The 25,740-nt window shown below is 37.0% G+C and overlaps 4 protein-coding genes and 1 non-coding gene across 7 annotated transcripts; 3 read left to right on the plus strand and 2 right to left on the minus strand.

Moving 5' to 3' along the window:
- Positions 1-109: 109 nt before the first annotated feature.
- LOC104778004 (lysine--tRNA ligase, chloroplastic/mitochondrial) lies at positions 110-3,935 on the minus strand. 2 transcript variants are annotated; one of them, XR_015558161.1, is made up of 14 exons: positions 3,566-3,935; positions 3,253-3,471; positions 3,000-3,111; positions 2,800-2,908; positions 2,658-2,715; positions 2,411-2,479; positions 2,218-2,325; positions 1,959-2,051; positions 1,756-1,870; positions 1,445-1,651; positions 1,279-1,373; positions 1,047-1,137; positions 728-904; positions 110-586 (listed from the first exon to the last, which is right to left on the minus strand). XR_015558161.1 is itself a non-coding variant. In XM_010502360.3 (14 exons), exons 1-14 carry the CDS (start codon positions 3,836-3,838, stop codon positions 494-496), a joined length of 1,809 nt encoding a protein of 602 aa, XP_010500662.2. In that variant the 5' UTR covers positions 3,839-3,935; the 3' UTR covers positions 110-493. The 2 variants fall into 2 exon arrangements, 1 of the variants encoding a protein (XP_010500662.2); XM_010502360.3 differs by having other exon boundaries at positions 1,756-1,860.
- A 5,629-nt stretch (positions 3,936-9,564) lies between these two features.
- On the plus strand, positions 9,565-12,124 carry LOC104778014 (protein neprosin). The gene is made up of 7 exons (XM_010502371.3): positions 9,565-10,138; positions 10,276-10,362; positions 10,454-10,711; positions 10,821-10,985; positions 11,071-11,124; positions 11,222-11,368; positions 11,456-12,124. The coding sequence occupies exons 1-7, from the start codon at positions 9,962-9,964 to the stop codon at positions 11,831-11,833; spliced, it is 1,266 nt and encodes a 421-aa protein (XP_010500673.1). The 5' UTR covers positions 9,565-9,961; the 3' UTR covers positions 11,834-12,124.
- Positions 12,125-14,997: 2,873 nt separating this feature from the next.
- On the plus strand, positions 14,998-15,515 carry LOC109133126 (arabinogalactan protein 12). Its single transcript, XM_019246061.2, has one exon. It carries the CDS (start codon positions 15,105-15,107, stop codon positions 15,285-15,287), a length of 183 nt encoding a protein of 60 aa, XP_019101606.1. The 5' UTR covers positions 14,998-15,104; the 3' UTR covers positions 15,288-15,515.
- Positions 15,516-16,991: 1,476 nt separating this feature from the next.
- Positions 16,992-17,074, plus strand: LOC147949568 (small nucleolar RNA U30). Its single transcript, XR_015565655.1, has one exon. It is a non-coding gene; the product is annotated as a small nucleolar RNA U30 (small nucleolar RNA).
- A 468-nt stretch (positions 17,075-17,542) lies between these two features.
- Positions 17,543-25,628, minus strand: LOC147949569 (MAP3K epsilon protein kinase 1). 2 transcript variants are annotated; one of them, XM_087451846.1, is made up of 24 exons: positions 25,306-25,628; positions 24,975-25,109; positions 24,837-24,857; positions 24,473-24,546; positions 24,304-24,394; positions 24,155-24,238; positions 23,918-24,019; positions 23,632-23,763; positions 23,392-23,463; positions 23,181-23,284; positions 22,965-23,046; positions 22,429-22,800; positions 21,689-22,021; positions 21,566-21,610; positions 21,234-21,413; positions 21,047-21,130; positions 20,659-20,756; positions 20,495-20,578; positions 19,619-20,355; positions 19,142-19,521; positions 18,862-18,996; positions 18,349-18,755; positions 18,103-18,217; positions 17,543-18,006 (listed from the first exon to the last, which is right to left on the minus strand). In XM_087451846.1, exons 1-24 carry the CDS (start codon positions 25,363-25,365, stop codon positions 17,830-17,832), a joined length of 4,104 nt encoding a protein of 1,367 aa, XP_087307972.1. In that variant the 5' UTR covers positions 25,366-25,628; the 3' UTR covers positions 17,543-17,829. The 2 variants fall into 2 exon arrangements, with proteins under 2 accessions (XP_087307972.1, XP_087307967.1); XM_087451841.1 differs by having other exon boundaries at positions 22,947-23,046.
- Positions 25,629-25,740: the final 112 nt, after the last annotated feature.

Below are 25,740 nucleotides of genomic sequence, written 5' to 3' on the forward strand. Positions count from 1 at the left end.
TTTATAGTTTGTTGTTCTCGCATTCTCTTTTGAAACGTAGCTTTAGATTAGATGTAGGAGTTCATGTGGGAGAAGAGAGATGAGTTCGTAAAGAGTTTCATTTGGTGTGTTTTGTTTATAAAAGAAGCTTAATGATATGATAGAATCTGATTATGACAATATAGAAGTCTATTAGTTTTTAGACTATGAAAGTTCCATAGACAACTTCAAAAACAATAATGGTTTTCCCCAACAAAGGGGTTAAGAGTTTCCCGTATGACTTTTATGCTGCATGCTTCTTCATTGAGGGAAGATGGATATTTCAACACTGTCAAAACTGGAGAAGCTCCAAATCTCCAGAAAACTGACGAATATGAATGTTGTTTTGCTATCTAATTGCGTCTGTTACACATTCTTCCTCCAACTTGCTGCTAGAAAAATCGCCAAAAAAGATACACAAGAATGCTATAAAAAGTTACAACATGCATATTACCACTTTCGGCATAACTAAGAGTTACTGCTGAACTTTCAGAACAGGAAACGCAATCACGTCTCTTATACTAGCGGAGTTCGTCAGTAGCATCACTAGCCTGTCAATTCCAAGCCCCTAAGAGAAACAAAGAAACAATACAAGTACTTGAGCATAGAAGGCTAATCCAGTCATGTTACAGATGTCAGTGTGCTAACACTAAACTAATGTGATACTATTACTCTAATTGTATAAAGGAAAGAAAATAGACATAAGTACCATTCCCGAAGCTGGAGGCATTCCGTATTCCAGGGCAGTGAGAAAGTCCTCGTCAAGGGTTACCTCATATGACTCCTCATCATCATCATCTTTCTTTGCGTTTGGTTCAGGAGATTCTGGTGCGGCCTCTGCTCTCTTTGCGTTATGCTGCTTTACCTGCTCTTCCAACCGCGTCCTCTACCATATTTAAACAAATCAATAATCTTTTATGATCCAGTGTACACAAAGATAACTAAAAAAGCATATCCTTCACTATGTAGACTGTTATTTAAGAGGACACAAAATTGCAGGAATGTGGAAGGCTTCATTATCCCATTACCTGGTCCACTGGATCAGTCAATTCAGAGAATGCGTTTGACATTTCACGGCCACAGATGAACAGCTCAAATCTTTCAGTCAAACTTGCGTTGCTGTTGCAGAAAAAGAAGCTACTTACACTTGGAAAATATATTATAACACAAGATGAATGATCTAGAAGATGGTAACAGTATTGGGAGAAAAGGTAAAAATCGAGTCAATGCCAGGAAACAGAGTTCTAGCAACAACTTTACCTGCGATGAGGCTTGGCCAAAGGAGATATTTCGATTGGGTAGTCCAAGACAAATGTGGGCTGCACAAGCTTTGGCTCTACAACAACTTCGAAAACCTGAAAACGCGAAATGATTTAAGCACATAAATCTCAGATTTGATAGTAAGTGTCAACTGAAGAAGCTTCACCTCATTCAGAAGATGGCCTAGGGAAGAGCAAGCTCTGATTCCGGATTTGTCCTTGGGCTCAAGCACGTCTTGGAGTGCCAGCAGAACTGTGTCTTTGGCATTTCCGATATCTTCCCCTAGCTCACTGAAATCGATTCCTGTAATCTCTTTGACGAGATTATGCATGGTTTCTCTCCTCCAAGGCCGCTCGAGGCAGATTTCTGTTCCCTGCACAGAGCAACCATAACTCAGTCTCTCAACAATTCACAACCAACATAGAATCCAGATGAGTTTATCTCCCGAAACTAGCTGTGATGGCAGAGCATATTCACCTGGTAATCAATTGTTAGCTTCCCATGAACTGCCATTGCACATTGAGTGACGATTAGTTCAGCCATGTCCATCATGCTCTGGTAGTCCGAATAAGCTTCATACATCTAAACAAAGCTAAAAATGTTATGGATCAGGGAACCATTAAAGAGTATGGAAGCACAAGTGATGCATATGATCGAGGAGAAGTCATATTATAAACTACCTCGATGGTCGTGAATTCAGGATTGTGCCGTGTCGAAATGCCTTCGTTTCTAAATATACGACCAATTTCATACACTTTCTCAAACCCACCAACCTGTGACCACAAAGTGAAATCTATTCAGAGACAACATTTATCCTTCATAAATATCTGAGGTACAGGTAATTTTATTTCCAACCAAAAGTGGTGAGCTAATACAAAAGAAAGATAAAAAGAACGACAGCAAACGCTAAGAGATTTGAAAATAAAAGATGTTTCTCACCAGCATTCTCTTCAAGTGAAGCTCAGTTGCAATCCTCAGGTATAGATCCCTCCCAAGTGAGTTATGAAACGTTACAAACGGTCTTGCTTCCGCTCCACCAGCTGCTCCCTAGTTTTCACAAGTTCATCAAATCGACTCCTACACGAGAATTCAGTATTAAGTGAACATTTGAGAATGAAGGTAGGCCACAAACCTGAAGAACTGGAGTTTCAACCTCCAAATATCCAAAAGACTCAACTGTCTTGCGTATCTCTGAAACAATCTACTACAACAAAACAGAAGAAGAGTATCATTGATTTGTAAAAATAAAAAAAAAAACTCGAACAATCTTAAACGAGAATCAACTGAAAATCCTATTGATACTTCGTGAGGTTGTTTAGGGATCGTACACCAAAGAAACTAGATGCTCAAATGAGAGTTTGAATATTTTGATAACATACTTTTGCCCTTCTCCGGAACACATCAGCCACTTCAGGATTAGCAATCATATCAACATACCTAGTAAGAAACACAGTAAAACTTATAGACTTTCTTTAAAGAATTAGACCCACCGATTTTACATAGATAGAAGACAGAGCTCACCGTTGGCGGTAACGTTTATCAATATCAGTTAGACCATGATATTTGTCTGGCAGTGGAAGGAGAGATTTTGTGAGAATTGAAAAAGAATTCACACATATAGAAAGCTCCCCTGTAAAGTTCAGAGACCAAACAGTTAGTAAACAAACCCCAAAAAACAATGCTTTTCTATCCAGATTAATCATCTTATTCGAAAGTTCTACCTTTCTCAGTCCTCTTCATTGAGCCACTAGCACCCAAAATATCACCAATATCGATAAGTGCCTTCAACTGTTCAAACTGATCATCCGAAAGCCTTTCCTTCTCACAGTAAAGCTGCAAAGACCAGGAGATGAAAATACAAGGGGAAATAAATTCTTGTTTCGATAAGGAAATGTTACAGCCAGCTTCTAATGAAATGGATACAAAGCCATCTAATGATCTAAACAATAGGAACAAAAAAAGAGTGAATGAAACCTGAATAGTTCCAGAGTCATCTCTCAGAGTCAAGAACGCAAGTTTCCCAAACGCTCTACGAGCAACGACTCTGCCAGCTATAGAAACACGATCACTCTCATTGTCTGATTCTTCACCATTAGCTAAATGCTTATATATCTCTTGAAGCTGATTTGCACTGTGAGTTTTTTCCCACTTATAAGCATACGGTTCAAGACCTTGACCTCTCAGTTCTTCAACCTATGAACCAACACAAAACAAACATTGATCAAAACCCAATTCCTAGCTCAGATATTTGAATGAAAAGCTCACATATTTGAATTAAAAATCACACCTTTTTAAGGCGAATGGAGCGGATAGCTTCACGATCAGAAGTGGAATTGGAAGAGGAAGCGGACCGGCGGTTACGGCCGGATGGTTTGGAAGTTTCAGCCGTCGTGGCATTGGAAGAAGAAGAAGAAGCTGCGGAGGCACATCGGAGCACCGGTGATAAGTGGTAGGATCTTCTTCCGTATATTGTGGTGGCGAGACGCGTAGAGGAAGAAGATAGACGGAGTAACTGCTTCAATGGCGTCGCCGTTAGGCTCCATACCTTAAGTGCCTCCATCTCTATCTCTCTCTCTCTCTCTCTCTCTCTCTCTCTCTCTCTGTTTCTCGACTAGTGAGTGGATAGGGTTGACTAAAACCCTAAGAAAATGTCAAAACCTCTAATTTTTTGTTGGGCTTTTGATTTTCTTAAATTTACAAGTCGGTTCTTTATTATTTTTTTATTTTTTTTTCTAGAAGTCTTTTGTTGTTTTTTTTACTTTGTTGGACACAAAACCTATAGAATCTGAGGTATTTACTTTTAATATTGCAATTATTTTGTAAATCTACATTTATCATCATAAATACTAGTTATTTTAGAATATTAAAATATTTTAATGTGTTTCATGTATATTACCATTTTGTATTGTTTGTTTGTTGCATCACTATTTTGTGAAATATATTAAATTAGTAATTATTATATTCTAATTGTGAACAATACAATTTACTATTTTTTTACATTTTATAAAGTTAATTTTATATTTGTACTTATCAATTAATATAATAGGATAATGATCAAAATAAATAGAAATTTGTTATGTATCTGATAATTATTTTTAAAAATAGCAGTTTTATATAAATAAAGTACTTTAATGTTGTAAAAGATAAATAAAAACATTTAAACAAACAATTACATGTAAATTTTGGCTTATTTAATTCTTCTTTTCTGTAACAAACAATGTGAATATTTTGCTGTGAAAAAATAATGATATCACAAGCTTCACGACATGTGCAAGACTATAACAAGGTCAAAAACCGCGAGCTAGTTCCGTATAGAAGAAGGAAAAGAGAGGATTTTGTTGGCTGTGGTGTTTAGAAGCTCGGCAGTGGTGACGGTGGCGAACGTTTCCACTGAAAAGTTGCAGCGGATGAGGAGCGTTCCGTCGTCGGATTTGTTGAATACCCAAGAGCTTATGAAGATGGCTTGTTGCCTCCCTCTTTTTCATTTTGGTATCTGTTTATGGGAGTTTATGTGTTTCCCCATATATGATTATGATTCTGATGATTATTATTATTATTATCATGATGATAATTATGATGATGATGAGGACGTGCTTGCTATTGATCATACTAGTAACGGCGATTTTGATGATCATCATCATGGGTCTTTTTGTAAGTGTTGAATGTGATATCTATTGATGAGTATTACAAAGGCAATATATACAAGAGTGTACAAGCTAACTATAGTAAGTCAAAGTCTACACAGTAAATGAGAGAGATTAATGAGAGTGATTTAGTAGCGTAATCAAAGGGATTATATGATTTGATTCTCCGTAATACGCCCCCTCAAGGTGGAGGGAGTCCTCGAACTCCAATCTTGTGACATGCTCTTTGGAAACCCGGTCTCGACAGTGGCTTAGTAAGGGCGTCGGCAAGCTGATCTTGTGTAGAGACATGTAAGGTCCCGTAGTATCCCAGCTTGAATCTGTTGCCGAATAAAATGATAGTCCAAAGCCAGATGTTTCATACGTGAGTGAAAAACTGGGTTGGCGCATAGATATGTGGCACCAATGTTATCACAAAAAATAACTGGAGTTGCAGGTAAGGTAACACCAAGCTCGGTAAGTAGAGAACATAACCATCGAACTTCAGAGGCTGTATTGGCAACAGCCCGATATTCTGCTTCTGTGGAGGATCGAGCGACACCACGTTGTTTCTTAGAAGACCATGAGATTGGATTACGTCCCAAGTATACAATAAAGGCATTGGTAGACACAAAATCATCGATATCACCAGCCCAATCTGCATCCGAATATGCTTGTAGAGAGATTGCAGAGTTAGAGGGAAAGAAAATACCATGAGTGAGAGTCCCTGCAAGATACCTTAAGACCCGTTTCGCTGCTTGCCAATGCTCTACTGTTGGCCGATGCATAAACTGTGACAAACGATTGACAACATAAGCAATATCAGGCCGTGTGAAAGAAAGGTATTGTAGACTCCCAACAACTGAACGATACTGTTTTGCATCATCAAGTGGAGTTCCTCCATGGAGAGTGAGTTAGGTGAAACAGGAAGCGGTGTAGCGACTGGATTTGCATCGGACATGTTATGAGTCGCGAGAAGATCAACAATATATTTTCGTTGCATTAGATGTAGACCAGGCTTAGATCGTGTAGCCTCTATCCCAAAAAAATAACTAAGATCAGTGGGATCCTTAATAGAGAAGCGAGTAGCAAAGGCATGGAGCACTTGGTCAACAAGCTTGGGATCATTACCAATTACCAGAATGTCATCCACATATACAAGAACATAAGTGAATGTTAGGGCAGTCCGATGGATAAATAAAGAAGTATCGACAAGAGAATTCGGAAACCAGTTTGTAGAAGATGTTGTTTGAGAGAAAGATACCAGGCACGCGGAGCTTGTTTTAGACCGTAGATCGGTTTCTTTAGTCGGCAAACGTAGTCTGGACGATCCTTGTCAACAAACCCTTGAGGTTGAGCCATATATACCTCCTCCGTTAGTTCACCTTGTAAGAACGCATTATTGACATCAAGTTCTTTGATTGGCCAAGAGCAAGCAACTGCAACTTCAAGTACTAATCGAATCGTTGTTGATTTAATGACCGGACTGAATGTTTCTGCATAATCAACCCCAAACTTCTGATGGAAACCCTTTGCAACCAATCGCGACTTGTATTGATTCAATTCTCCATTAGGATGATACTTGGTGGTAAAGACCCAACGACAACCAATAACATTCTGCGCGGGATTTGGAGGAACTAAATCCTACGTTTGATGAAGACGTTGAGCATTGTACTCCACAGACATCGATCGACGCCACCGCTCATCCCTTAAAGCTTGTGTAGCAATCGACGGTTCTCGTGATTGTCTCATACCTGCAACATGAAGATTTAATTTGCTTTTTGGCTTTGTGATGTTATATGTGGGAGTAAGATTTTGAGAAGCAGCCATGACGGCAAAAGAAAAACAAATGGAGAAGAAAAAGGAAAAATTTAGGGTTATGGACTATGATGCTCTGATATCATGTAAGTGTTGAATGTGATATCTATTGATGAGTATTACAAAGGCAATATATACAAGAGTGTACAAGCTAACTATAGTAAGTCAATATTCTATACAGTAAATGAGAAAGATTAACGAGAGTGATTGAGTAGCGTAATCAAAGGGATTATATGATTTGATTCTCCGTAATATTCTTCATCATCTACTTCGGATTTTGAGATGACTATTACCAGTTCCCGGACTCAGATTAATTAGACTAGTTGATTTCTGTTTTTTTTTTAATTACTTACTGATTCTTTTGGTATTGTTGTCCTAGCTAATTGAATATGTGAATGTCTTAATTTATTAATTTGATATTTCTTGGATACTGTAAAATTACTCTTGGATAATCAATAACAAGATCAGATCACATTACAAGTTATAAGTTTATAACCCTTCTTCCGTAGACCGTATGTTATTTCTGAATCTACTGATGGTGTTATATAATAATTACATTGCATGACATTTTCCTAGATATTTTAGGAACAAGTCAAAATTGGATTCAAGGTCTCTCTATGATTCCATCTAATAATTCAACTAAACAGGAATAAAGTGAAAAAGTCACATTTCTCAATGTATTAGCCCGAAGACAATATGGATACATCCATAGATTGACGATCATGTCAGGCATATATAATTATTTATACAGCCAATGGTTAGCGTACTATGATACTATAATGAAATCAGTCATTTGGTACCCTCCAAGAATCTATCGAGTTAACCTACCGATTATAAACGTTCAAATCATGTTTTCACCTCTATTTCAATCATAGTTAGTTTTTTTTTTAGATATCACTTTCACATCTTTTGAAATGCTTATGAATTTTGGTATAGGAAGGATCCCTCCAGGCCTCCATTATTAAAAAAAAAAATATACACGTATGATTCGCATTGTGTGTCCATTTTCCAATAATGGAGTCATTAAACAGAAGATAATAAAGCGGGATACGATGAGAAAAGCTTGTGGCTCCACTTCCTTTCGTGTGGTCATATACCATCATGTCACACACTATTATCATACTAACTTTTTCGCATTATATAAAATCTATATGGCTCCATAAATTCAACTTCTTTTACTTGCTTTTTCTCTCTCCTTCAATCATGCCCTATCACAACGTTGTGTTGTGGCTTTTAATGCAATTATAAGTTTTGGATATATATAGCCTTTCACTTTACCGACATTCCGGACTAGTCTTAAGTCTTAACCCATGCGTAGTAGATAAATTTTTGGAGATAGGTATACGGGAGTGGTTTCGTTGTTCTAACTAAATGGGGAAACAGATGATCTAGTTCATAAATGAGAGCACACAATTAGTTTACGAACTTTGGTCCTTTAACTTACTTCCTAGCTAAGACCGAATTCAAAAACTAATCCACTAGAAACGAAAGGTAGCCCGTAGCTACACCTACACCATTGCAAATGCATATGCATCAACATCAAATCTCTTGATTTACCGTTTTGTTATATGGAAAGTTCTACTACATGAAATGAATACATTAATTTTTCAGAGTTCAACTCTGTGATACCCGTAATATTCGGTGAGGTACATCCATAACATATGAGACTTCCTAATCTAATTAAAAGGAAACAATAACTACTGTTATATTTCCTTTTCTAATAGTATTAATTTCCAAAATTTATTATTTGTCAATAATGAAGCCACACGTACGTGCTTCAATAAATCTTAAATATTGAGTCCCAAAAAAATTTGTCTAACAAATGTTGTCTTCTTCAGTTTATAGCACCGCCACATCTACCCAGGCGACAGCCCTGCCCCTGCATGTGTGATTTTGTCATCTTTAGGGTTTGATCTAACATGGGCATCCGCTAAATTAATTAATTGAGATGTTATAATACATAAATGCAAATTATAAAAATGTATGGACAGAAAGACCAATAATAAGTCTCCACACATTAATGATTTTACCCTATAGAGAATGTTATAATTTGGTAGAGAGAGCAAGTCCTCTTTAATAGGGATCCAACTAATTCGATCTCATTGGATTCTACTACGTTTTTGACCGTTAGCTATAATAGACCTCCATTCCCCATTTCATCATATCATATACATAATTTGATATAATACCTCATATTAGTGATTGCGTTGTTCTTGTTCAGTAGTGGCGATAACCTAAACTGCGCGTACGATGAATGATGCAACCTTCACGCACGTGTGAGTTTCCTTTGCCTACACAGATACATTACGTGCGGTGCTACTAGACCATCACTAGTAAGTTACTAGCTGTCACAGTATCCAAAGCGTGGCCCATGACATGGAGTTAACGACGCTAGTCAAAGATATTTTAAAGGGTCTAGTTTTTTTTGTTTTCCATTTGCTAGTATGAAAAGTAAACTACCATGACACCCTTTGTTATAACATTTTTGCATTCATCAAGAAGGGGGGGGGGGGGGGGGGCAAATCAGGAAAATTTGGGAGACTAATGTGGAGGAGAGCCCAAGGTTCTCTTTAAACCACAAATACCACGTGACAGAGACAGACCAATACTCAAAGGTAGACCAATTTGACAAAAACAATACTTACTACATTTTATAATGCTCTTAGTTTAAGATAGATTACAAGAAGCACCTAATTTGCCAATTATCAAAACAAAAACCACATAATTGAACGGTACGTTATATACAAAGGGATGGTGTGTTATGGACAAAAATTGGTAAAACAAAGAAGAGAAAATCAAAAGTAAACTAAAGTGATATTGACCAAAAATAAAATAAAAATTAAAAGTAAGCTAAATCTGTAATCATGTTATTAACTAATTGGAGCGAGAAAGTGAAAATAAAGGAGAGAGCTTTCTCCACTAGCTATCTCTCTCACTCTCTCTCTCTCATTCAAAGCAGGGGAAGAGAGAGAATTGAGAAAGTTTGGATTTTGATATGTATGGTTGGATTTTACTGAGACCCACCACCACCTCCCCAAAGCTTGTCTGTCCCCACGAACGAACTACATTATTATTGTTTCCTTTGAACTTCTTCTCTCGTTAGGGTTTAGTCTTCTTTCTCTGTTTTACATTGGCTCTTAGAGCTATTCTTATAGCTTAGTAGTAGACCTTTGGGTGTGTGAATCTCACCGAAAGCGAAGTTCTTTTGTTCTTTTGTTGGTGTTTCTGGGTTTATTGCGAGAATGGGAGCTCTGCATTTTAGCTTGGTGAAATTGAATAGAGGTTTCTTTGTGTGTTTATGGCTGTGGGGGATGCTCTCGCTGTCCTGCGCAGCAGCGAGGTATGGCGCTTCGAAGCAGAGGTTTGAGGTGAAGAAGCACTTGAATAGGTTGAACAAACCTGCTGTTAAGAGCATTCAGGTTCAAAATCTCTCTCTTTTTTATATTTACTAGTTTGTGTGTTGTCTCTGGTTTTTTGAGTTTGATGAGAAGATGATGGGAATCTGAGTGTGGGATGAGTTCTTATAGTTACTTTGCTCTTCTTTGTGGTTTAACAGAGCCCAGATGGAGATATAATCGACTGTGTTCCTATCTCTAAGCAGCCAGCTTTTGACCACCCTTTCCTCAAAGATCACAAGATTCAGGTTCAGTAGATAAAAAAAATACTAATGATTTAGATAACTCTCTTGAGATGTTTTGTTCCATTGCTGATTTTTGGTTACTTGGTGTGTTCAGATGAGGCCTAGTTACCACCCTGAAGGGCTCTTTGATGACAATAAGGTATCTGCAAAACCAAAGGGGAAAGAAACTCACATCCCTCAGTTGTGGCACCGGCATGGTAAATGTTCTGAAGGAACCATTCCCATGAGGAGGACAAGGGAAGATGATGTGTTAAGAGCAAGTTCAGTTAAAAGATACGGCAAGAAGAAGCGTAGAACTGTTCCTCTTCCTAAATCTGCGGAACCTGACCTCATCAACCAAAATGGTCATCAGGTGAGGGATTATCAGAAATGCTTCATTTGTTTTTGACACTTTTTAGATTGGTCTGAGGCATTTTGTTGTAACCAAGTTTTCGTTTCTTGAACCTTTTGAATGAGATTAGCACGCCATAGCTTATGTGGAAGGAGATAGGTATTACGGAGCTAAGGCGACTTTGAATGTGTGGGAGCCAAAGATACAGAACACAAATGAATTCAGCTTGTCGCAGATATGGCTTTTAGGTGGTTCCTTTGGACAAGATCTTAACAGCATTGAAGCTGGTTGGCAGGTAAAGTCATTGTCATTATCTTTTGGAGATGTGAAGATGACTTGTGCAATTTGTTGCTTATTTTGATTTCTTGTGCTTACTACAGGTGAGTCCGGATCTATATGGAGACAATAACACAAGACTCTTCACTTATTGGACTGTAAGATTTCAAAACTCCCTTTGAATTAAATATTTTTGGTGTATGTATAATAAATATAGCATGATGTTCTTATGTTGCTCAATCTTTCTTCTTGCAGAGTGATGCCTATCAAGCTACTGGTTGCTACAATCTTCTCTGCTCAGGTTTTATTCAAATCAACAGTGACATAGCAATGGGAGCAAGCATCTCACCAGTCTCTGGATATCGTAATTCCCAGTACGATATCAGTATTCTAATCTGGAAGGTACTTATGTCATAACTGCAATCTTTTTGTTCTCTAAAGAAAAATTAAAGCCTTGAGGCTGAATGTATTATGTTTAACATGTCGCAGGATCCAAAAGAGGGACACTGGTGGATGCAATTTGGAAATGGGTATGTTTTGGGATATTGGCCATCATTTCTTTTCTCCTACCTAACAGAGAGTGCATCGATGATCGAATGGGGAGGAGAAGTTGTAAACACGCAGTCAGATGGTCACCACACTTGGACACAGATGGGAAGCGGTCATTTTCCAGAAGAAGGTTTCAGCAAAGCAAGTTACTTTCGAAACATCCAAGTCGTTGATGGATCCAACAACCTCAAAGCACCAAAAGGACTTGGGACATTCACCGAGAAATCTAATTGTTATGATGTTCAGACCGGAAGCAACGATGACTGGGGACATTACTTCTACTACGGTGGGCCCGGTAAGAACAAGAACTGCCCATAACCTAGGCATGTGTGTAGTGTTGTACTCACCTTTATCTCTCTTTCAATCTTGTGAAATCCCTCCTTGTGTAGTAGTATTAGGCTGTAGTAAAAAAACCAACTAGTGATAGTCTGTGTAAGCTCTCTAGGTGATGGGAAGTTTTGAGTATGTGTCTGGTTATTAACGTTATGATAAGGTGTTTGTTTGTAGTACTCTCCATGTAAGTAGATGGGGGAAAAAGTAGGTGTGACTTTAAGTTTCTTAAAAGCTCAAAGAAACTTCAGCCCTTAGTATAATTTCACATTGTCTCTCCTTTGTATGCCTCTTCTTTGATCACTCATTCCTTCCTTCACCAATCACCAGAAAATTGATTATTGAATATCCTCTTAATGCTTTGTGTTTGCGTCCAATCCTCTTGGTCTCAACTCTTAACACTGAAAAACAAAAATGTCACTGGAGAATTGAGTTGTAGGCTTGTAGCTTAGTTAAAACAAAGAAGTTAATTCTCCATAAAAGCTTTGATCTTTCTTCAAATTCATACAAATAACTGAATCACTCTTCCATCACATAGCACTACGTACTACACTTTCTACCTTATACTACCAACAACAAGAATGGAGAAAACAGACACAAAACATTGCTTTGAAATGAATAAAAAGCAAGGAAAGAAAATGACGATTGGAGTTAGAAAGGAACTTGTTTCAATTATATGATAATGGTACCTTTGCCTAGCTAAAGAACTAAGACCGTAAGACGATAGATCATATAAAGTGCACAAAGGTGGTAAAATCCATAAAAGGCCCTTTATTACATAATTTTACAACCATACAATCTTCCGATTTCAATATACACAATCATCATAGAAACGTTAACAGTCTCAATTTTTTTGATACAAACATGACTCAAATTTATGTGGGCTAAGTTAGTTTTATACATGGGCTTGTCAAAGCACAATATTATTCTCCAACATTGGCCTCTAAAAGCTTTTATTAGCATATACATGTCTTTTTTTTTGTTTTAACCACAACAAAAATGAAAAATCCATAACTATATCTTATTACTCTTTTCATGTTATTTAAAAATATTGACCAATTTTTTACTTTCAAAGTAATGCAAATTAGATTCTTCTCGTAGGGTTATTTCAGCCAAACTGATCTTACAGCAAATTATAACATAAAACAAAATTCTGTATAATATGATTCTGGAATTGTCATTATCTATAAATTTTTTGATCTGCTACATAAATCTTCTCAAAATCTAAAAGGAACAAAGCCTAAAAGTCGCATAACAAAAAAAAAAATAGACTGATTTTTTATTTTCTTTTAAGTCATCCGAAAAAAAAACAATTAAATTCGAATTCCACCAACGGTCCATTTTCAAAGTTAAAGTGAACGATAACATTGTTAAAGTCTGTAATCATCATCATGCACAGGTCGCTAAAGTTTCCTATATACTAAAAAAACTAAAATGAAAGAGACTCCAAGAAAACATTTTCTTTAAAAATTTTAATCAAAGATAACAGTATATTTCGAGGTTCCTTATTCTATTATTCAAACTAAAATACAGTTTATATCCAGCATTTCATGACACATTTTATATGGTGTAAATATATTAAGCACAATAATGAAATAATAAAAGAGCTAGTCATTTTGTTTTGGAACTTGGTAAAAAAAACAACAATTAGTTTCATTGGTTGGGGCCACATTGTAGTGAAACCCCATGCTTATAATAATGCATGTTTGGGGTATTCAAGCTTTCCGGCTAGTTTCTCCACTGTTTTAATGAAAACAAATATATAAGCCGTTTCAATATCTAAACACTGTGCAAATTATTTTTTAAACAAACAAATGGCCGACATATAAAATAGAACAATACAAATAAAATTAACAGGTGTGAAAAAGGATTTTAGGAAAGGGGGGTGGTTGGTCATTATCATAGTTTGGTATGATATGAACTAGTGAACGTTGGGGAAAGCAGTATCATTGGTTTCAACGAAAACAAAACTATAAAGGCTAAAACGGCTAATTGATCCTTGTGTTACGCAATCAACTTTAGAACTCCATCAGAAATTACAAAACCCACAAAGGAAAAAAAAAAAAGCCAAAAGATTAATAAGTTCTTGAATTTCATCTCAATCTAGGTATATTGAGTGTTCATATGAATCTTTAGGTTCACGAATCATTAGTCAACATAAGGATACCCATTTCTTACTAAACTATTCTTTTCCACAAAAGAACTAATTTTATACGTGGAGATCATACGTAGTACATATATCATAATCTAAAGCTTGATACAATGTATTATGTAAACAAACGTTATTTATACAAGCAATAATTATAATTTGGAACACGTACATTACATTTTATATTGTTTACAAGTTGTTTTTTTAACCATATGTCATAATTTTTAATCATATTATAGGAAGATCAAATTTGAATCTAGAATGTTAATTAAAGACATCTTCTAGAATCTAAAAACACACTAAAGCAAAAAAATATCCCCACACGAAGGCTACACGCAATTTACGTATATTCAAAGCAATATTTTGGTCTAATCTACCGTATGAATTAGAATCAAGATGTTAATTTGTTTACTATAGCTACTATAATAAAACAAAGAATAAGACATTTTAGTCATGAATGAGTCGTGAGGCTGTAAAGAAAAAACAGAGTAGTTGAGAAAAACAACAATGTAGTTTGGGCCAAGAGACAGCCAATCTCTGCCAGCTTTGGGACAACCAGTTTTGTTTCTTTCTTATTCAAGAATAATAGTATCCAATTTGGCGATTTCTACTCACATTTTTTACATATCGATAAATAATTTCGAATAATTATTCAAATCCTATAGTTAGATAGTTAATCACCGGAAGCTAGTATATATACATTTTATTTTATATAGAACAAAAGTATTGAATGATGTACAAAAGACAATAGAAACACTATAATTTGGTCTAGTCGGTGTCTATAATCTCCCTCCAGTTGACACCAATAAGTCCATTAATTTTAGCAGTTACTTTATAAGACATCCATTAAACTACACATAATTGTTAGACAAAATGTTTTATTTCTGTGCTGTAATTCGGATACCTTTTCCTTTACTAAAAAGTTAAGTGAATGAAAAATATATTTTATAGAGACGTCTCTAGAAACAACATTCTCACAATTGGCTTATAAATACCCTTTCAAAACAACTCACAACTCATCATTCGCACCAAAGAGAAGAACAAAACAACCCTCTCCTCTCATAAATATATTCTAATTCTAAATATCTTTCAAGCGTAAAAAGAGGAGTCATGGAGTCAATGAAGATGAACCTTATGGTGGTGTTGATGGTGGCCGTTGTGGCTTTCTCCACAGTAGGAAAGGCGGCAGCACAGACTGAGGCTCCGGCTCCAAGTCCTACTTCTGATGCTGCTATGTTCGTCCCAGCATTGTTTGCATCTGTTGTTGCTTTGGCATCTGGTTTTCTCTTCTAAACCAAAAGTCTCTCTATACCTTCCATAGAATTATAGGGTTCTTTAATTTGTTTTTGCCATTTTACTTCGGTTTATTGGATCGCCATGAGCTTCGTGTTATTGTTTCTAATATTTGGACTACCATATTTTTATAAGTTTTAATTTAGCCTTCGGGTTTTATTATTGTAATTGCTTGGGTGTTTGTGCGTGCATATGTTTCATAATTAATACGATATCGGTTTATGGATTCTTTAATTTGTTGAGGTAACATATACATCACATACAGAATGAAAGATATAAGACCACACAAAATTGTTTAAACCTCAAAATGTTATCTGCGAGTGGTATGATCACAAAGATATCTGCGAGTGGTATGATCAAAATGTTTCGATGAGCTGTGAAATTTTGGAAGGTTGTGGTGGTTTCAAATATGTGTGGTATCATCAATATTATGAAGACCATGAAACAAAGTACAAACAAATATAAGAAAAAATGTGGGCACAACAATAAAGCTCCAAAGTGAGGCAAGAAGGAGACAAATATATGGCAACCTTAATTGCATCAAACATACATTTAAACTCAAAAGTGTAAGAATCAAATATATATGTTAAGCATTCCGGCCGTTTTACATAGTTAAGTCTAAGTGTAGATGAAAATAGCCGTAGAAACCAATTTGTAGCCAATACTAATTAATAGGCGCCTATCAGGTAAACTTTACAGTTTACTGCAGTGGCTAAGTTTCAGACCAACCCAAACATAAACCACCCATTAATTAAGTAATAATAAACAAACTTTTTTTCTTTGAGGGTATGGGATGGTATCAGACAAGAACATGTTAAGCCATGTGAGATGCATAGAAGCAAAGTGGCCAGCAGCAAAAATGGGACCATATATAACCCTCGCTTTTTATTAGTTCATGCATGCTTTGTTTTTTTTTTCCTGTCTTTGATGAAGTCCCAAAAAACTTTTGTAAGTGGCCGCCACATTTTTTTCATTTGATCAATTTACTCGTTCTTTCCAAAAAGTACAGTTCTCTATATTCATTCATTAACAAGAAAAAGATTTGTTTTCTCCATAAATGTCTTTACGGCCTGCGAATCAAAAGAACAATGGATGATGACACACAAGATCTTGTGGTAAACCAATCATCTTAAGCCAACGCTAAAGATGAATACAACTTTTCTTTTGATTGGCTGTATTGTACATATAACTTAACACATAAGATATTGTGAACAGCTCTAGACTATATAGGTCTCATAACAAAAATTAATAAGTATACTCCAATTTACGTAGAACAACAAAAAGTAAAATTTTGCGTTTGCAACTTTGTTACATATATATATACTGTATAAATTTCGATTAAACTTTAATAGATTCATGATTCATCAAACAAACATTGAAAGTTTGAAACATACATATAGAAGAAACATGAATCCTGTCCGATTACAACTGTAGAAGCAACGTTAACGCAACTTACTGAGGAAAGTGGCCCGTAACAGCGTGGTTGGTCACACAATAATGGGCCACAAAAGGCCCAAGGCCCATAAAAGAGTCAACGAGGTGGTTAACCTAGCGCGAGACCTATATATATATAAATAAGGTGTTCGCACTACAAAACCCTAATTAAGAGCTACTCTTCCTTCTTCCTTCGATTTAACCTAATATTTTTTTGAAAATTGTTTTCTTCTTTCTTTCTTTTTTTGTTCAATTTGAGGCATATAATGGTGCGGTGATGATGGGTATAAATCTCGTTAATCTGATTTTTACTGAAGAGATTAACTTCCCAACCATTCATTATATATCTGAGCACCTTTTACCCATCTTTTTTTTTCAATCTGGGTTTTGAATTATATATATATATATATATCGCACATAGTTCTTCTTCGAAGCCTTTAGATTCGCTCTAAACGTGGTTTCGAGGATTTTATTTGTGCGTATATTAAAATGATCTTATCTGCTTGAGTAATCTCTCTGTTATGTGTTAACAAATATAGAGTTATGCTCCAATGTTTTATGATCACATTTGTTTCTTTTTGAAAAAAAGACATAATGAATTGATATGGTAAAAAGAGTCTTTATGAAGCAAAGACGCGTGGACGGTGAGAGATGGAACTGTGAACAAGGGACTCAATACTGAAACCAATTTAGTCGATATAACATTATATGAATTTTGTGAAGAATGTTGTTGATTTGAGTGATTGGCAAAACTGCCAGTAATAATCACTGGTTTCCAATATTTTAAGCACTATAACTAGTGTAACCATTACTAGCGGCACTGAATATCAATTATCACGTTAACTTCTATAGAAAACTTTTAAGGTGGAAAACATATTACAAAACCACAAGTGTTGGCAATCTCTCGAGGGACTAAAACACACACACTAGAGGGCCACACTACTAAAACTATTACAAATCTTGCATGTTTTAAGAGCCAGCAGTTTCTGGTGAAATTTTTGTAAGTATGGAAGAGACGAGAAGAAGAGATATGCACTTTCTTCTTGGAAAAAATGGGAGTAAATTTTGTACAGTCCGCAAGGTATATAAGTTTGGCATTTGGTTGGACTCACAATACCGTGTTAATGTGAAGTGCTTTTAGGAGAGACGTTGCCATTTGCTTCACCAGAACTTGGCCTCCTGAACGTTGTCCATCACGTCGTTCTTCTATCAGATTCTTCAGTTTTTGAGGCAGGTCGTTCTCTACGATCAGCTGTTTTGGCCGTGGATGATGCTCGTATACAGCCTGTTTCAAATGATCACCCAAACCAAAGCACTTCAACAACAAGCGTTACACACTTATTACATAGATATGCCATATTCAATGATTTGATGAGATTACCTTGATGAGCTTTAGGAGGTTAAGTCGAGCAATTGCATCTTGGTGGTCTAGCCTTGAGATGAGTAACGGAGTTAATCCATTTACAGCTAATGTCGTATTGATCCGATATGATTTCCTATAAATTCAAGAAGGAGAAGGATTAGAAGGGAGCAACTTCGCTTTGCTTCCAACTGCTGCTTTATTTCTCTCGTATCAGAACATTTTGGAAAGATAGATAACTCTGTTGAAAAGGGGAGAGGTACATACGTGATTATCTTCAAGAATGGCTCCAAAATGTGCACAAAATGTCTCTCTGGGCAGCTCTGGAAGAAGTTAACTAATCTCTCAATTGCATCTTTCTTGAGCAACGCCTGCTCCACCTTGCGGGTGTCGTTGTCTTGCGCCAAGCAAACAGCGATTGAATCTAAGGCTATTACGGACCAATATTCATCATCGAGTAAACTCAGGTAAACATCCAGACCGCCATGTGCACGTAACTGCTCTCTTGAATTCCGAGATGCATGCGCCATATCACAAAGTAAGGGCAATGCATATTGTTTTAGGGGAGAATCAGACATGATGAAAAGCATCAGGTGTGGAATGATTCCATTTTCAGCCGCTTGTTCCTGCCTCCTCTTGTTTATCTTGCACAGGTTGAATAGTGCACTAAGCACCTACATAAATTAAAAGGTTTATAAATCCAAACTTCGATCTTTAAAATCAGAGAAGAGGTTGTCACCAACAGGCCAAAGCTATCTTTATGAAAGTCAAGAAAGTCACCTCATGATGAATCTGGTAAACAAGATGCCCATCCTTAAGCTCAAGGTTGGGGATCAAATGCTTAATTGCATCTGCACGCTGCAGGTTCTCCAAACAATTTGGATCAGTGGATAGATGATTGGTGCACTCCAGTATCTGGAAAATGAAAGACATTAGTAAGCATGCGACCTAAAGATCTTCCAAATCAAGCATTCAAGCTTGGCCACAGAGAAAGCAGATATATCATAGGAAAACACCTTCGGAAAGAAAAAGAAATAAAGCTTCATAGTATTTCAAGTACCTTTAACAGAATAGGAGGTTCGACACGGTTGAACATCTGGAAAAGACGACTGAGTAAGCTTTGGCTGCACATGTATGACTTTACTGTCGTATCAGCTCGAGCAAATTCAAGAAGCAGGTCAGCCACTTTCTCTAAGTATTCCCTAGCGACATCTGCACTCAGCGTAGAGACCATATGGGCAAGTAAACCAGATGATGTGGCACTTCCAGGTCTAGCATTTAAGACACCCGAACCTGACAATACTCCAGATGCTGTCTGAGATGCAATCCCAGACGTCGAAGCAATTCCTTCAACAGCCAGAACCTTCTTTGTCATTGTTTTACCAGGATACCTAGGCGTAGTATCTAGATTTCCATTTTCCTTTCCACGTCCAGAGACCTCTGAAAACACGATGTAATGATACGGCTCAAACAAAAAAAATCATATATGTGCCTTAAATTTGAACAGTCTTGCTAAATATAAAACTTTGAAACTTACCTGCAAATTCAGCCATCAGAAAATCGAGGTCTCCGTTGGTTTTCTTTTCATTTGATCCATGCAAAAGAGGAAGCCTACTTTCATGTCTCTCAATGCCAGTGATGTGCTTAACATAATCCAGTTGACCAGAATAATGTCTTGAAGGGGGTTCTTTCTCCAACAAGCTAAGCAAAGGTCGAACTTGTTCTGTTTGAGTAACAGGAAAACCATTAGAGGCACCGTCTGCCAGCTTCTGAAGCTTATCTGTCGATGTCCTATTGGCGGAGAGAGATAGTCGATGCTGTTGTCTAACATCTTCTGTGCCAGACGTTGACGCATCTGGTGTAACACTGCTTAGTCTAGGCCTATCGCCATCTGGGTGCAAGGCATCTGGTTGATGGACATCTGATCTTTGAGAATTTGAAGTTGAAGCATGAGAAGGCTCTTCACCACCCCCATGCCTATTTTTCAATACATCAGGCTGATCAATCATACTGAGTGAAGTCTCATGCTGAGTAAAAATAGGATTGTTAGGGTCAAGTTGGCCAGAGCGCACTCGTGGAGCTTGACCATCCACAATCAGTGGGCCCCCTGATATAGAAGCCAGCCGAGTTGCCTCATTCAAGCTATAAAGAGTGTTGATTAGCCTCAGAAGAATTCCATTCTTTGCAGCTATACGGCAGAAATCATTTCTTGGGGTGGATCTTTTGAGTTTGAATATCTGCCACATCCCGTCAATAGCCAAGTGAACCATCTCCCTGAACAGAAAGCAAATCAGTAGAATCTCGTAGCAAAAAGGATCAGAACTGATTAAAGAGAGAAGAGCTAAGTCAATAACTGGTCAGCTATTGTTCAAAGTAGTCTAGACACCATAAGGAGATGAGAAACAGTGCATACCTGTATTTGGCATAATCTGCTTCAAGAAATCCCACCAAAACGGGTATTCCACGGCAAGCTATGAACATTTGCAACGTTAAGGAGCTGCAAAGAAGCTACCAAATCAACTTTATGACATACTAAAAATGAAGAAGCAAAATAATAAATATCTGATGACTATTAACCTTGACTGACAAAGCTGCTGCAAGAAGTAAGCTGCTTCCTTACGAATTTCTCGAGAACGATCCCTCTCAGGACCAGCAAAACTCATTACAACAGGAATCTGCCATTTCACTTGGAATAATCAATCTACGTGGGTTTTTTTTGGCCACAACAAATAAAACACAGATTTGACTATTTGAGAGCGAAAACATAAGTTGTAAGATAAAGACACCATGGATACACTACTATCCTACTATTTTCCAAAAATGTTGTTAAATTTCTAAATAGAAGTTTAAAATAGAATATGGAGACACACGCCTTTGATAAAACAAATTGGCCAAATCCACCAACCATACTAAGGAACTACTGGTGATCCACTAACTCAGCAACTAAATTGAAAGCGAGACTTACAAGTCCAACAAGACAAGCATTTTCCTGGAAGTCAGTGTTATCTTTTATAATTTCGTTTATCAGCTGCAGCACGGCACATATTACCTAAAAACACCATAACATATTCACAATAACAAGCCAGTCAGTATTCTCATCGAACAGAAAAATACTGATATGATTAAAGACCAAAAAAAAAAAAAAAACATACTCGAGATTTAGGAACATCGAGTAGATCCATTAGAGGCAGGAAACCATGCTGAGTCACTAATACTGCTTTCTGCTCAGGTCTCTGACGAAACATGGTAACAAGTTTCTGACAAGAAGATACTATTGCATCTTCTGACTCGTCAGGCCTTAAGGAGCTGACCAATCTGGTGAACTCGACTGCCTACAAAAATTTAACCAATAAATACTATGATCTGGATTAGCTAAAAAACAGAGTAAAGAAGCGACAATATTCTTTCATTACTGGATTGCAATAGCAAAATACGAAATGCCGAAAGAATGCCAAAACTATCAGGATATAGTTTTGCAGAATACCTGCAGAGGAAAAAGGTTCTCCGCGGGCACTTTTTCATCAAATACCTGAGAAACAAGATATGGAAATGTTTTAGCAGTATCCTACTAGAAATACCAAACCTGCATACTTGAGACAGTTCATACCAAGCCATCAATGTCAATAACATCATCTTTCAAAACACCCATCATTAAGCGAAATAGATCACCACCATCATTTGAATGGCCCGTTTCCCCCTCCATTTGCTTCTGAGCAATTGTAGCCCTCAATTTTGTTGCCAGATCATTCTTTCCACCATCTGCGACAGGAGAATCACCTTGGTTGATATTTGATGTAGGCATCGATGTTGAGGCTTCATTTGGTTTTCCCTCAGGAACTTTATCCAATGGATGAAACAAATCATGCAAAGAAGCATCCCCTGGTGGATCACTAAATCGAGCCAGTTCATTCCCACCAAGACTAGATGGAGTCTTCACAGCCTTCAAGATAGAAATAACAAGCAAAACAAGTTTTCAGCTTAGTATTAGGTAAGCTATCAACAACCTACCTCCCGAAAGAAAGAAACATTTGTCTTGAAATAGAGCATTTAGTCTGACACCTCATTCAACAAAGTAATAGAAAGTATTGCAAATTGAACATTATCTTGTAAATAATTAGACCAAGGCCCAAAGACAAACAAAACCTGTCTCACTATAGAAGCCTCTATGCATGTAGGTGTCGAATTCGCCAAAAAAAATTATATAACACAATTACAACACCAGTAAACTGTTTTGTTTATCACTGAATAACTTATCAACTCAACAACAAAAGTACGATATACTGCCTTTTGATTACCACATTATATAAGAAACTGCTAAGACAATAATGACGTAACAGCACAACTAACCTTTCGAATCCCACGATCTTCGCCTTTTAAGCCAGAACTATGTGATGTCTGGTCCACTTGGATGGAACATTCTTTTCCAACCTGCTTGTTTTTTCTGGCTTCAGAAGCTTCTGTTTCAAGATTTCCAGCTGTTTCATCATGTTCAGATTTCCCATGTACATCTTGAGATGTCCCCTTAGCATCCGAAGGAATACTTAAAGCACCAGACTGAAGAGAAGATTTCTCATTGACCGAAGGTGTAGGAACTTTATCTGACATAACATCATCGTCTGAATTATTCGTTCCATCTTCACCTAGATCACTAGGTGTAGGCTGATCTTTCTCGGACCTAAAACTCGCCACCCCTACCAGAGGTAATTTGCTTTTTGAGTCCTAGGCAAGAAAATACTGTATCAGTAGCTTTAGAAAATTCATCACCCGCTTTTATGTGTTCTCCTCTTTATATCTCAACTCTTTATGACTTTATCTGCCATCTTCAAAAGATTGATCGATGGTAAATTAGAGCTAAGGAATCTTACAGTTTCTGACATCCCCACCTTTTCTGCTGAAAGGCTTTCAGCTACATCTTGGCTACCTTCATCATCCTTCTCCGTACTTGCAGCGGGGTCCTTCATATATCTGCAAAGGGTGAAGAACCCAAGGACATTACAGGTTCAGTGGATGCAAGGAACACTAGTGCGTCCTCTAAGATGGGATATATAATAATTTGATATATTCTTCCATAAGTTAAAGTTAAGTCCACGGGTTCTTACTTGATGGTGCCACTATGCCGAAGTGATGACTGCAATGCTCGTCTAGAATTTCGTATCCAAGGGTGAGAGAGCAGTGTCTTTGCATCAGGCCTCTGCCTGGAATCCTGTAATATACAAGATATAAATCGGATGTACATACAGGAAATAAAATAAATCAAATTGTTTAGGTTCAAGAGGTAGGTGAATAAACACCATCGCAGAAAAAATATACCTTCTTGAAGCACTGTCGTAGAAAGTCTGTAATATCTGGAGAAAGACTATCCGGGATAGGAGGGTTATCATCCTGAAATGAAACAAGAAAAGGCAATAGTTTGTTACTTCTGGCAATCAGTTTGTGCATTTTTTCAGGATAGACGTGTATTCCAACATGGAGAATAAGGAAAAAAGGGGAAGGAAGAGGCATCTAAATTTTATTGACTAAAAGCAAACTAATAAAAACGTTGTCAAATACCTGAACAATACGAAAGAGGGCTGGCATGGGTTGCAGATCATAGTAAGGAGGTACACATGTCAGAAGTTCGATAACAGTGCATCCAACGCTCCAAATGTCTGAAGCAGCACAAACTCCTGACATTTCAATAACCTGCAACAGAAGTTAGGCTTTCATCACTGCGCACATAATCAGGTAAGAGTTCTTTAAAACTAAAACAACAACAAAGCAATTTTGCAAAAATTGTAAATGAAAGCTAACCTATACAGAATATGGTGAGAGGGAAAATATAAAATCAAAGGGGTACCTCAGGAGCCATCCAGTAAGGAGTTCCAACCACTGAGTGAGTGTTGACATCAGCCTCGTTAAGTTTAGTGGCAACTCCAAAGTCAGCAAGCTTAACAAGACCCTGAAGTGTGATGTAGTCAAGTATCTATCTAAGGAGGGGAAAGCCTAGAAGAACCTTATGCATCCTAGAGATCTTGAAACAGAAACACACTGAATACAAGCATGTGAATTGAATATATAATACAGAAAAACCCACCTCCTTTGTCGTCAAAATATTTGCACCTTTGATATCACGGTGTATGACACCCTGCTCGTGTAGATATACTAAACCTTCCAAGACCTGTAATCATTAGTTAGTAAATAATACATTAAAACATTAACTCATTTAGAAAGATTAAAACAGACCTGAGCAATGTAAACAGCCACCAACGATTCCGGGAAAGGTCCGAATTTATTTGGTTTGATAATGTTTGCAAGAGAGCCATTCTCAACGTACCTGCAAACAAATATGATTAAACCTGAGGTCCCAGTCCAGAGTAGACCAAAACAAACAAAAAGGCTAATTAGAACTCACTCCAAAATAATGTGAAGGTGAGTCTTTGTCTTGGAAGAACCAAGATACTTCACTATGTTTTTATGGTTCAAGTTCTGCAATGAAAAATCATCTTAGAAGACATAGAGAAGGACCGCATCGTAACAGCAAAACCTTAATGAGAAGAAGCCAAAGTTGAGAAGCTGATTGATTTGACGTAAGTTGATGGAAACTTAAACATCAGGGTCCCCGAATTAGTAAACAGATAAATGTGCAGAATTAAGAAAACAGGATTGAGCTCTACATGGGATAGGACAAAATACAAATGAATTCCAGTCCCAGTCAATGCTAAAACTAAAGAATGTGTAATGGATAAAGATTGTGGGATATTGAAGAAAGAAGGTACCTTCAATAAGTCAATTTCTTGCTGGAGAAAAAAATCATCCAAAAAGCCAAGAATCACCCACATGTATAAAACCAGGATTCAGTCAGCATAGCATTGGTAAGGGGATGAGAGACCACAATAAAAAGAAGAATAACAAACCATAATGGTGTTAAGATCCTCTTGAACAATATTTTCCAAAGAGACTTGTTTAATGGCCACAAAGTCTCCGTTCTCCAAGTCTAACCCTTTATAAACTCGACCATAAGCTCCTTTACCAATTTCGTCTCCCAGCATCTATACGCTCAAATATCAACACTTAAATCAAAAAAATAGCTGTAGAGAAAACTACACAAAGCACCAGACTTGAAGCAAAATTTTAAAGATTTTTAGCGTTCCAATTTCAAATTGCTAACATCCAAAGGAGACCCATTTGAAAAAAAAAAAAAAAAAACCCAAAACCCAGGAATTGCGGAAGAAGAAGAAAGCTCACATATTTGTTGTCGAGAGTCTTTGATTTGTGGAACTGAGATGACGTCATTTGCCGCGCCATCTCTTACTTCTCGTTTTCTTCTTCTTCCTCGATTAAAAAAAAAATGCAGCGAAGCGAACAGAACACAAAATTGCTCCTCGAAAAAACAGATCCAGAGAAAGGAAAATAAGAACTAGGGTTTTTAATATCTGAAGAAAAATTGAAGGATCGAAGATGGAGTTTGAACTGTTGAAAGATCAGAGAGATTGCCAGCTCTATTACAGTAGTGTAAATTTTGATTAAAATCAAAAAGAAAAAGAAAAAGGAAAGAAACAACTGAACATAAAGTTTTGGGTTATTAATGAACTCACTGTAATAGCCCAAGGATACTTATGTTAATTTTACTTATGCGCCTTTATTCTGGGGGGCGTAACTTTTCTTTGTTTATGATTTCAC

This window comes from Camelina sativa, chromosome 1, assembly GCF_030686135.1.
Source record: "Camelina sativa cultivar CO46 ecotype springtype chromosome 1, ASM3068613v1".
NCBI lineage: Eukaryota > Viridiplantae > Streptophyta > Magnoliopsida > Brassicales > Brassicaceae > Camelina > Camelina sativa.